Source organism: Pecten maximus, chromosome 18 (assembly GCF_902652985.1).
Source record: "Pecten maximus chromosome 18, xPecMax1.1, whole genome shotgun sequence".
In the NCBI taxonomy this organism is placed as follows: Eukaryota; Metazoa; Mollusca; class Bivalvia; order Pectinida; family Pectinidae; genus Pecten; species Pecten maximus.
In genome coordinates this window covers 6,688,995-6,700,619 of record NC_047032.1, presented here as the reverse complement: position 1 = coordinate 6,700,619, position 11,625 = coordinate 6,688,995, and the positions used below count along the sequence as shown (strand labels likewise).

The window sequence follows — 11,625 nt, the reverse complement described above, 5'->3', positions numbered from 1 at the left end:
ACAAAACTAGTAAAATTCAAGTAAAAATACCTACAATTACGACAGGTAGATTCTACTACGAAATAGAAAGGACAGGAGATTTCATCAATCTAGGTCCATTTAATGTGCCTTTCATACAATATGCATATTACTCAATTTCAAATCTAGATTAAAATTACCGAAACAAAAACACAATAGACAGTAATAAACTAACTTGTATAAAGTCAGAGGAGTTCCGATAGAGACAATCAAGAGTTGTCTACCCTGCTGGTAGTGGTCCGGTTTATGGATATCCATAATTCATTTTTAAATATCCATAAATCCATAAATAAGTCGAATTATGGATATCCATTAATCATTTATGGATATTTAAAAATGAATTATGGTATTCCATAAATAGGGACTTATTTCCACTTTGGCTTGCCATAACAATGTTGTGACATCATTTGCTTATGACGTCATACTAACATTTCCAAAGTAAAAAGGGCAATTTTAGCGTCTGTTGAAAGTGTGTCAAATCATTATTATTGAATGCTGCTATTGTATAGTGTGTTATATGACGATAAATTGAACCTGATATGTTTTCTTATTTGAAAAACAAAACAAAAATCTTCATGACCACTAAACCATTCGCGTATTTGATCGATTTGATTGTGAATTAATGGACATTATATTGTCCTTTATCATCAAGATTTTTTTTAGAGAATGCATTCATTCTGTAGTTATCGCACATATTATATGATACACAATACATATTTTATTCTCCTACACCTGCATATATCAGTAAGATTTCATCCTGTAAGATGATTATTCTGCATGGGAATAGCAGAGACATATATACAGATATGTCTCTGGGAATAGTGAAAAACATTTCCTCCTGAAACGATAGAATAAATACAACTGGTATTCAACAACCACATTTGTAGTAGTTCAAAATACAAAAGTCATTGCAATTCTGCTATTTTAGATTATTTTACAAAAAAGGAGGTGAATTGCGATTAATTGTTAGATTAAAGTTATAAACATATCTTAAATCACAAAACATGTTTACACGTTTGCTACAACACGTCCTGTAATAACTATATCGTCAGTATTATCACATGTGTTGAGTTTGCGCACAAAGGTGAAAACAGTACCGGAAGCAGTTTCCTTGCCAGCGATGAGAAACCAGTCTTGTGATTTGTCAAATATTGGCGGGGCGTGCTCGGTAGTGTGATAGTCATGTTAAACAGAAAATCGGTGTATTTATTTATATCAAACACAAATAATATTGTTTAAAAAGAAGATAGCGATACAAGAAATCATCCCATTATGAACATGATCCATACCTTGAAATAATTAAAATTAAGTTAGCCCCTCCTTGACCCCACCGAGGATGATGTCAGCAGGGAACACCTCGCCATTTGGGGAGATTCTGAACCCAATATACCCTTGTGTGTTCACGTGAGTCTCAAAGGTCACGTGAGTTTCATTGGTCGTCCAAAATCAGAGACATATATACATGTCCAAGTTTTGTAATTAAGCAGCCATTACGTCCGACCAAAACATCGTCAATTTTAAATGCACACAAAAAGCACATTGTTTTATCTAGGCCACTACAAAAGTTACCACATTAACCAAAAACTATCATACTTATGGAATGTGGTCTTGATTATCATGCACATTGTTGTCATTTATTCGTATTCTCGAAAACCCCATAGGGACTTTTCGAAAATTGGAGATTCCCGCCGATCTTCCCTGCGTTGTGCTTGACTTTCATACTCAAAATACAAACACTTGGACAGCAAATTGTGATATATTTCATATTGATGACACTTCTGTACTTTGATATTAATAAAATTAAAGCACATAATTGGATCTTGGTGATGATTTCAAATAGAAATTATCGATAATTATGTGTCTGGTTTTCAAGTTTTCTCCAATATGGCGTCTAGTGAAGACTGAACCGAGCGACCGCAAAGGATTGTGGGAAGGTCAGGGGCCACTATGTAAACACAAGGGCAAATAGAGAGCTGCCAATCTCTGTATATATGTCTCTGTCCAAAATAGCCAATACTGACCAGTGACATCCAGTTGGACATAATGGTCAAAATGGCACGTGGGCGTCGGCTTTGAGCTCTGGAAATTTAAGAAGAAGAAATATTGTATGACAAATTGTCATTATTTCAAAATTTAGATTTTTAACAAAGAGACATGTAATTACCTGATGTTTCGAAGTATTGTATTGCTCCCCACTATGTAATTAGCTGTATTTCACATGCATCGTTTTTTAATATGATGATGCGAACCAAATTCTGATCAAGCCTATTGCATACTACACCAACATTATCTTTAGTTTAATCAAGGGTTTGTTGCATACCATTAAACGTGTTGTTTATGGAGTCAGCTGGTGATATACAAATGGGTTCGGTTCCGTCCTTCCTACCGTCGCGATTTGCTTTCCGCACGATATATTTTTAGGGAATTATCGGATAAAGAGAAAACTTGATTGGTACACTTATTTCCTTAATCCCTTGCTCATGTTAGATTATCAGCATATTCCGCGCATATTTAATGAGGCTACTCCGATCGGATTGGCTGATTGCTTTCCACACGATATCTTTCGAAGGAATGATTGAAGTTTGATGCACGTTGCTTGTTATACTGTACTTGTTATGTATTATTTGTATTACTTTTACAGGAGCTTGATGACTGAACATAAATACATGTAATTATTCTAAATACTAAGTCATATGTTTCACGTTTTTATGCATGATGACCACTTTAATTTCATGTAGAACAATATATATTGTGGGATATTGACGGCTATCAAGTCCTTATGTTATTAGTTGGAATTGTTTCAGTTTTGTATGTTATCGACGGTTGAGTGTGTATTTTAAGTAACCAGTTACTTAAAAAAACAATATATATATCTAGTCAGATTTAGTGAGGAGCGAGTTGTATGTAGGTCAGGGAATGATCAATCAGTGTGAGTGAGGAGCACGGGAGGAGCCGGAAGGAGAGCCGGGAGGAGCCGGGAGGAGCCGAAAGGAGAGCCGGGAGGAGCCGGGAGGAGAGCCGGGAGGAGCGGATGTTGGTCAAGGAGAGAAAAGCGCAATGAGAGAAATGTATGTGTGGGGTATATATATCAGAGAGAGAGAGAGAGAGAGAGAGAGAGGGGGGGGGGGGGGGGGGGGGGGCGGAAGGACAGACAAACGGACAGACATACAGACAGAGTGAATTTTGGAAGTAACTCGACGTATCCACGTCTATCGATTATTATTATTATTTCTTTATTTCCTCCAAGATGTGAAGAGTATACAGAAATAATTTACAAATTGGAACAAAATTCATTCACGCTCATTATCACCTCTCGCATAAGGATTCACGCGTTACACAATAAACTACAGATATAATAATGATTACATGATGTTAGTAAAGGAAATTTCTTCGCATGTTTCTTAAGTTAAGACACATTAGATTCTTAATTAGCACATGTATACGTAATTCATTTTTAGAAAATTTTCTGTGGTTTATGCTAGATATTATAGGGACTGTTTATTGTTAGATCCGTAGTGGGATTGGTGTTATGAATGTATAGCTAAAATAATAACTGAGATTTTGTCTTTCTTTCTTTCTTTCTTTCTTACGTACTATTAACAGCTAGGGTGATTTTAGGACGTACCGGGTTATGGAGGTGGAAGAAAACCTAAGTACCGAGAGAAATTACACTACAATCCGGTCCGTATCAGGCAACCGTCCCACAAATTTTTATCTTACCCAGGGATCTACATAGTTTTTATCTTCTTTCTTGAAACTAGAATTTGTTTTCATGATATGTTGCTGCGATTTATTTTTTATTTATTTTTTTGTTACATTTATATATTTTCATACATTATGTCACTTTCACAATTTGAAGTTTCCTCTGAATATTCACCAATTTTATTCCCAAATTGAGGTAAAAAGGCCATGTCCGAAAGCAGTCAAAAGAAACCTGGCCATCCAACTAGAGTCATCTTCGCTAATGCTTAGTTCACACCAACGGCGAATGCAGCGCTTTAAATTAGCGAGCAAAGCGCCGTCATTTTTGTTGACTTTTCAAACAATATCACGATCTCTTACGCTCTGATAAGCTCCGATACGCATTGGTTGCCGCTTTGGGGACGAATTATTTCCCGACTTGTAACGGTTCCTCACGCTTTGGTCACGCTTTGATAAGCTTTGTTACGCTTTATTACGCTTTTATGCGATTATGACGCTTTAAATCAGGCTCTGATACGGTTTTCAAGCTCTGTTATGCATTGTTACGCTTTGTTAAGCTCTGTTACGCATTGGAAAATGTCGAGATCGCCGATTTCATGCGACTTTTGATCAAAAGCCTATATAAAGATGCTGCAGATCCACAAAATCATTGCATCTTTGAAGAACACGATTGATACGATACGATCGTAGCAAATCTTGAGAAATCTAAGAAGACTGGGGTCCCCGCTTTGAACCAAGCTCTGTTAAGCTTTCCTATGCTTTGAGTCAAGCTTTGCTGAGCTTTGTTATGCTTTGTTAAGCTTTGATACGCTCTCGGCGCTTTAACCAATAGGCCAGTTTCACAATCGCAAAATGTAAAGAGTTATTTCCCCTGAATTTCGCGAAAGCGAGGCTCAGCCTGCTGACAAGTTGACAGTCACGCTTCAACAAGACGTCGTTGTTTACAGCACAACAATACATATCGCATTAACTAACTGTGTTGGGAATCGTAAGGTATAACCAATTGGCAGACATAATCACTCACATTACACAAGCCATATTACTGTTCAGTCCCTTTTTAAAATAATCAGAGATCATGAGATCATCCAGACCAGCAACCGCCTATCCATGGGCATGGGCCAGTCGTTACTGCATCAGACGTCAACATATGACCGCGTGTTGATCATGTAGGCTATATCAAGAGATCATTATTTGAGGTAAGTTAACTACATTAATACAAATAAGAAAAATAAAGCTGCTTGAAATTCGATCTTCCGTTTAGATTTGCATTAGTAATATTAATTGTTGCTGATCTTGGCGATGTGAGATAGGCCTAAACATCGGTCCTACAACCCATGGCCTGTAACATCATGTCTCGCGCACTGCGGTACTGCCTACTTCTGGGAATGAATATGTTGTTTTTAATTAAAATGTGATGTTACAGACGGGTTAATTAAGAGTTTTACAGTCTATTGTATTTTTAAACAATCCACATATTGAGGCCAGAGTATTTTGATTTTTTTAAAAAATGAAAAACTACTGTACAGCAGTTGGTCAACGCTGTGGTTCTGTCTGATTTTTTACTATTATTACTCACGACAGGTCAATGAATGCCAACACATAGAATAAAATTTCATGTTTTATTATTACAAATGAGAAAATCATACATTGGTATGCTTACATCTCTCTAGTACTGTATGTGACTTGTCCAACCACAAGGGTATGTATACTTCTATATGTATATGAGGTCTTATTCTACCTGATTACATAGGTGGATATTGCGACAGCCTATCAAAAAATTCCTGCCATGTATGTACCTCTAATATTATTGGAGTAGGGTTTGTATTGAATGTTTATGATGAAATGACCACCCAAATATCTTATGTCTACTACATGTACTTCTGAAATACCACCCAACCAGGAATTCAGGAAAAAAAAATCTACATACCATTATTACAGAGAAAAGTTTGCCAGCCAGCTACATGATACTAAAACGCATAGTGCACGTGAATCTGATAAAAATTATTCATATCTGGTACACATGTGCAGCATTGTTAAAAGCGTAAACCCCTACCTGAGCGTAGAGTGCTGTTCGATAGGGTAAAAGTAAATAAAATTCATCCTAAAAATATCAGCCAATCAAAAACATTTTAACTATAAATCCAGACGGTATTCCCCAAGAAGAATAACTGATGTAACAGTCTAGCAGATCAATGGATCCGAAGATCACACACATATACATATACCTTCTGGTTTATTACGCACAACATGAAAGTGTTCTAAACCGAATCCTTTAAAAAAAAATTTACTCAAGTTTCAAACACATGAACATTTTCTGAAAATTAGGTAACATAACTTATAGAAAGGCATCATAGAATCATTGAAATGAAAGATATAGTCAACAATGAAAACATATTCATTTACAATACACTTTTAAAATAAATCCACTCAAAAGAAAATGTTATTCATTTAAATTGTGTTATGAAATCTCTCTGAAAATGTATGACTTACAGCATGGTGATGATAATTATGAATACAACTGTATTTGCTAGTGTCTAATTAAAAAGATCTGTAATCTATCCTGATCATTATATTTCTTATTATCATACTAATACATATGCAATTTTTGTTTATTTGTAAATAAATCTGTCCCCACTGGGGTTCGAACTAGCAACCCTTAATAAATAGAATGTACAGGGTGCCTTACTCACCTTGTGACTAGATGAAATTGCCCTTTAGACAAGTGTTAGCATGTTCATTTCTGATCGAATTTTAATCGAAAGCTTGCTACAGTGTAATTTGAACCCCAAGGGGACAGATTTTTTTTCACTATTCCTTCCTACAACAGAATGTGATGTATAAGACCTGTTTTATTTTTTTTCAGTATCATCAATATTATGACCAGTCAGGTGGTCTCCACAGGCAGGGAATGCTGTGTTGCTTCATGTTTCAACAAGGAATATCAGGTGGATGGCACAAAGTCACAAATACATTTCTTCCACATTCCAAAGGTCGTTCTCCAAACTAGAAAACTTAAGGATGAATGGTGTAACCTAATTAAACGCAGAGATGGGAAAGATAATTTTCATATGACTGAGTCCACTGTTATTTGTTCTGAGCATTTTAATAAGGAAAGGGATATCAAAATTTCTATTGGTACAAAGAGATGGAATCTTCTTCCTGGTGTTCGACCTACAGTGTTTAGCTGGACCAAGCAAGTGACTCGACGAAAGCCACCAATAAACAGGATTCCGTTTAAGGTCATTGATGAAAACGAAAGTACTGGCTATGGGGACACCACTCACCATCCAAGTGGTGGCACTTTGTCGGAACATCATGAAGAGGTAATTGATTATGTTCAATTAATTGTACTTGTTTAAAAAAGTGAGTTTAAGATGTTGAGAACCAATCATTTTTTGTAATTTGTTATTTACACACAAAAATTAAGGAAAACAGATAAATAAAAATGAAAAATCATAAAACTTAAATTGTGGGGAAAAAATCTAATACAAAAATGTACATTTGTACATGTGTGATTTTTGAGTTTATAATTTTTGACCAATGAATTCAACTGATTTGTTACCATTTTAAACATTCATTGGGATATCATAAATAATCTTTATGTTAAAAGGTCGCTGCACTTGTACATATATTGTAAAAATGTATTAGACGAGACTTTTACATATTCACAGGAATCTGGTGTTGGCATTCAGACTGAACCGATGTTGACTGTTGACACGGGAACACAGACAGAATGGTTAGACTCTGGGGATCACAGATATTCAGCTGATATGTGTGGGGGAGTTAGTACCAATATTCAAGCTTTAGATGATGAAGTGAACATTCTTAAGGAAAAACTTGAGGAAAGTAACCTTGTTATAGAACAATTAAGTATACAACTGAGTGAATTTGAGATCAACCAGTTTTCATATGAAAAAATCAAGGAAGACTCCAAAGCTATGCAGTTTTATACTGGATTTCAGAACAAGGGAATATTTGAATCTGTTTTCCTTTATCTTGAAAAAAAGGCAGAAAAATTACAGTATTGGAGAGGTCAAAGTGAGGTTTCTGAAACAAAACTGTACCAGTCCAAAGGCAGTAAACCTGGACAGAAAAGAAAGCTGAGTTTGAAAGAAGAATTTTTCATTGTTTTATTACGTCTGAAAGTTGGACTGTTTGTGCGGGATATTTCTGAACGTTTTAACATTTCACAGGGTCAGTTCTCCAAAGTATTTACAACCTGGGTTAACTTTCTCTATCACGAGCTTCCAATCATGTTCCCTTTTCCATCCAGAGAGCTCATTAGAGAAAATCTACCAGATTCTTTCAAACCATATCCCTCAACTAGAATCATCTTAGATTGCACAGAAGTATTTGTCGAAGTGCCATCAGCAATGCTAGCACAATCGGAGACGTGGTCTAACTACAAACATCACAATACGTACAAAGTACTTGTAGGTGTAAGTCCCAACGGAGTTGTCACGTTTGTATCAGAACTATGGGGTGGTAGAGTTTCTGACAAAATGATTACCAAAGAAAGTGGGGTGCTGGACTTGCTGGAGTCTGGGGACAATGTTATGGCAGACAGGGGCTTCGAGATTGCTGACATTCTTCCTGCTGGAGTAGCTCTGAATATTCCGCCATTCAAGGGAAATAGGAAGCAGCTTTCAGCAAAGGAAGTGGACGACACTATGAATATTGCTGCTGTTCGAATCCATGTTGAGCGTGCAATAGGCAGGATTAAGAACTACCATATTTTAGATGGAGTGTTGCCATTAAGTTTGAAGCATATTAGTAGCCAGATGTTTTTGGTTGTAGCATACTTGACCAATTTCTTACCACCATTAGTGCCCCCTGGAAAATCTTAATTTGCATTTACAAACAGGATTGGAATTTAGATGTTGAATTTGCTTGATATTACCAGATAATGTCCTGTAAACTGTAAAGTATCTTGAACTTACAAATATCTGGAAGTTATAAATTGTATAGTTTATGATGTTAATAACTATTTTGTATTCTCTTTTTGTGCATGTTAAGAAAAAAGAATACAAATTCAGTTGCCAAGGCAAATTATATATGTTTAACTATATGGGTTTCCTGTTCCAACATTTTCAGAGCATTTAAGTAAATAGGCAAAATAATCTAATATCATGAATGATTATATATGCATTGCTATATATTGTGCTGATTCATTGAATTTGTCAGAAACAGAAATGCTTTTCTTATCTCAATTTAATAATCAATGATACAGGTATTTGTATGGTTATTGGTTAACGATGGATTGAAAGTACATTTATATATGTATATATTGTAGGCAATTTCAAAAGTAATTTTTTGCAAGTCATTTAAACATTTCAACCTTTTCATGGTTATGATTCTGAACTTGGATTGTGATTGTTTTATTTACAAAGTTATTCACTCTAGTGATTTAGATAATACTGTGGCACTTTTACACTAATGTGTTTTAAACATTATCCTTTATAGAAATAGATTTGCCTAAAAAAATAATAGATTGTAATTTTTTTTAAACCAATCAGTGTTAGAACCAATTATGAATAGACGAATGACATTGAACGGATACCCACCACTAATTTCTGCTTGATATATATTTCTATGTGATGAGATAGCAGGGGTCGATTCATACAAGAGTTAAAACCAAAAAGTTCAATATGATCATGATAGTTAATAGCTAGTGACTTGCTTTCAAATTATTCCAATTTGGGTGAAGGGTTAAACCTCTCTGGACTCTCCGCGTTAATAACTCGGGAATAAATGCCCACTTGTAAAAGAAATCTAGTGATGGGAGGTATGTTCTGTACCATTTTTCCTCATCAAATTCAATTCTTTCAGTAAAAATGTCCTGTTCAGGTCCAAACCAAACCACAAAATCAACAAACTCCATTTTTGTCACAAATAGCTGGCCCTGGATTTGAATATAGTAATTATGATTTGTTTTCAGTTTGATCTTTCCAGATTCATCTTCTTCTAAATAGAATGTTTTTGTTTTGCAAGCCTCTTTAGCAGACTTACCACGTTGACTAAGAGGGCACTTGCATTCCAGTCCTCCATAGGTTCCTTTGCTACCGATGACTATTCCATCAAGACTTGCACCATAACCAGGTCTCTCTTTTGACATAAAGATGCCAGACTTTTGAACCTTAACATGTTCTTTTTCATCACAAATTAGTTTGATGTACATAGCGATTGCATCTTCTTCATGATCTTTTCCATATTGAAGATATTTTGAGGACGGATTATCATACAACATAGATTTTAGCAGTCCATTAGGATTTTTTGAACATTTTACAATCCTTCCGAAGTTTGATGCGGTCATTTTACATTCATGTAGTTCTTTCCATAGATCATTTTCTGCCTGTAGTTTTGTATGGATTTCAATATCATTGATAAGTTCATGTGTAATTGTTTCATTTTCTACAATATGTGTTACATATCTGGCTACAAAATCTTCATCTATTGCAACATCATCAGATATATTATAGTTTTCTTTAACGACAGAAATGTTAGACATAATATTAGGTAACACATCAACTTCATTGTTACAAAGGTCCTGCTCAGTTTCAATAGACACATCCTCGACAACATCTAAACTTTCAATAGAGTCAACAAAATCAACTTCTTCAGACACATGCATACTGGTATGTAATTCAGCCGGTTCTTTGTGAAATAGAAAGTACCCGGAAGATGGAGCACACTCTGTAATGTTTTTGTACAAAATGTCTAGGTCATTAACATCAGCTGTGCGGTGTTGTGGAGCCCTTGGGTCGAATATGCTACTTTGGTTATATACTTTCTTGGATGAATCTATTCCAAACTGTATTTTTTCAATATTGATGTTTTTTACAGGTTTAGGAGGTACAGACAAATTTCTTGGAACTATCCAGCCATTCAGTTTACTGGTACATGATACTTTGCTTGGGTTAGTGTGTAATCCACTGGTATAAAAGCTGTTAACAGCAAAAAGTACTCCTCCTATGTGGTTGCATTTGCCTTGTCCAAGAATACCTAGCCTGTGGGTAAAGAATAATTGTTATAAACATTTCAGTTAAATAACTTGTAGCTGTATATATTTTTCTGCTGTGTTGCAGTATATATCAATTCATATTGTAGATATGACTAGACAGCACATAATAAATGTGATCTTAAAACTATGAACCTGACTTATGCTTACATTTACTTTACAACTGGTTAACAATATTTGCCATTTACTAATAAATATGGTTTTGGTAAATTGATGTGTCGGAGACACAGCTGATGTATAATTTTGTTTTAGATATATTTTCTTGTCAACTTACCCTGCTGGGCAATCACAAGCTGCAAACTTCACGTCACCAGTACTGTGAAACACTAACATAACTCTGTATTTGGTATGCTTCATGGAAGCAAGAACCTTTGCCTTAGTCCAAACATAACCATGTCCTGACGCAACCTCGACATTTGAGACATGTCCCTCCATAAAAAACTGATATGACTTTAACTTCTTGTAGCATGATCCTCTCATTACTTCCTCGTCATATTTAAATGTCCTAACTACGAGATAATTATGAAGTTGGTGAAAATTAAATTCGACCATTTTCCTCAAGTCTCCGCTCCATATACGATCTTTTGCTGATATTTGCAATTGCTCGTAGGAAATTTCTTTCTCTACGTCAAGCTCCCTAAATGGGTCAATACCGGCGGTAGAGTCAGATACATCACTGGCATCTATATCAGCGGTATTTAACTTTATTTTAAGAGAAATACATCTCGCTATTAGAGCAGATTTGTTCCCTGTTACATTCTCATCGTTGTATTTTAAAATCTCTTTCAACTCGGCAACCTTCAGCTTGTTTAAATCTTCCGTGTTGTTCAACTTGAAATTCAAAGCCGACATTGTTGACATTGGAGACGGACACGGAAGTGTTTTTC

General features: G+C 35.5%; 1 protein-coding gene across 2 annotated transcripts; it reads left to right on the top strand.

Moving 5' to 3' along the window:
- The first annotated feature begins 4,689 nt into the window (after nucleotides 1-4,689).
- On the top strand, nucleotides 4,690-9,445 carry LOC117316207. Of its 2 annotated transcripts, XM_033870734.1 has the most exons (3): nucleotides 4,690-4,916; nucleotides 6,584-7,043; nucleotides 7,392-9,445. In XM_033870734.1, exons 2-3 carry the CDS (start codon nucleotides 6,597-6,599, stop codon nucleotides 8,565-8,567), a joined length of 1,623 nt encoding a protein of 540 aa, XP_033726625.1. In that variant the 5' UTR covers nucleotides 4,690-4,916; nucleotides 6,584-6,596; the 3' UTR covers nucleotides 8,568-9,445. The 2 variants fall into 2 exon arrangements, with proteins under 2 accessions (XP_033726625.1, XP_033726626.1); XM_033870735.1 differs by lacking the exon at nucleotides 4,690-4,916 and having other exon boundaries at nucleotides 6,439-7,043.
- Nucleotides 9,446-11,625: the final 2,180 nt, after the last annotated feature.

What these genes read in the sequence shown, in the direction of transcription:
- LOC117316207 (XM_033870734.1), top strand. Translation starts at nt 6,597, where the DNA reads ATGACCAGTCAGGTGGTCTCCACAGGCAGGGAATGCTGTGTTGCTTCA. An exon ending in TGTCGGAACATCATGAAGAG is followed by an intron (nt 7,044 to 7,391) that starts GTAATTGATTAT and finishes ACATATTCACAG; the next exon opens with GAATCTGGTGTTGGCATTCA.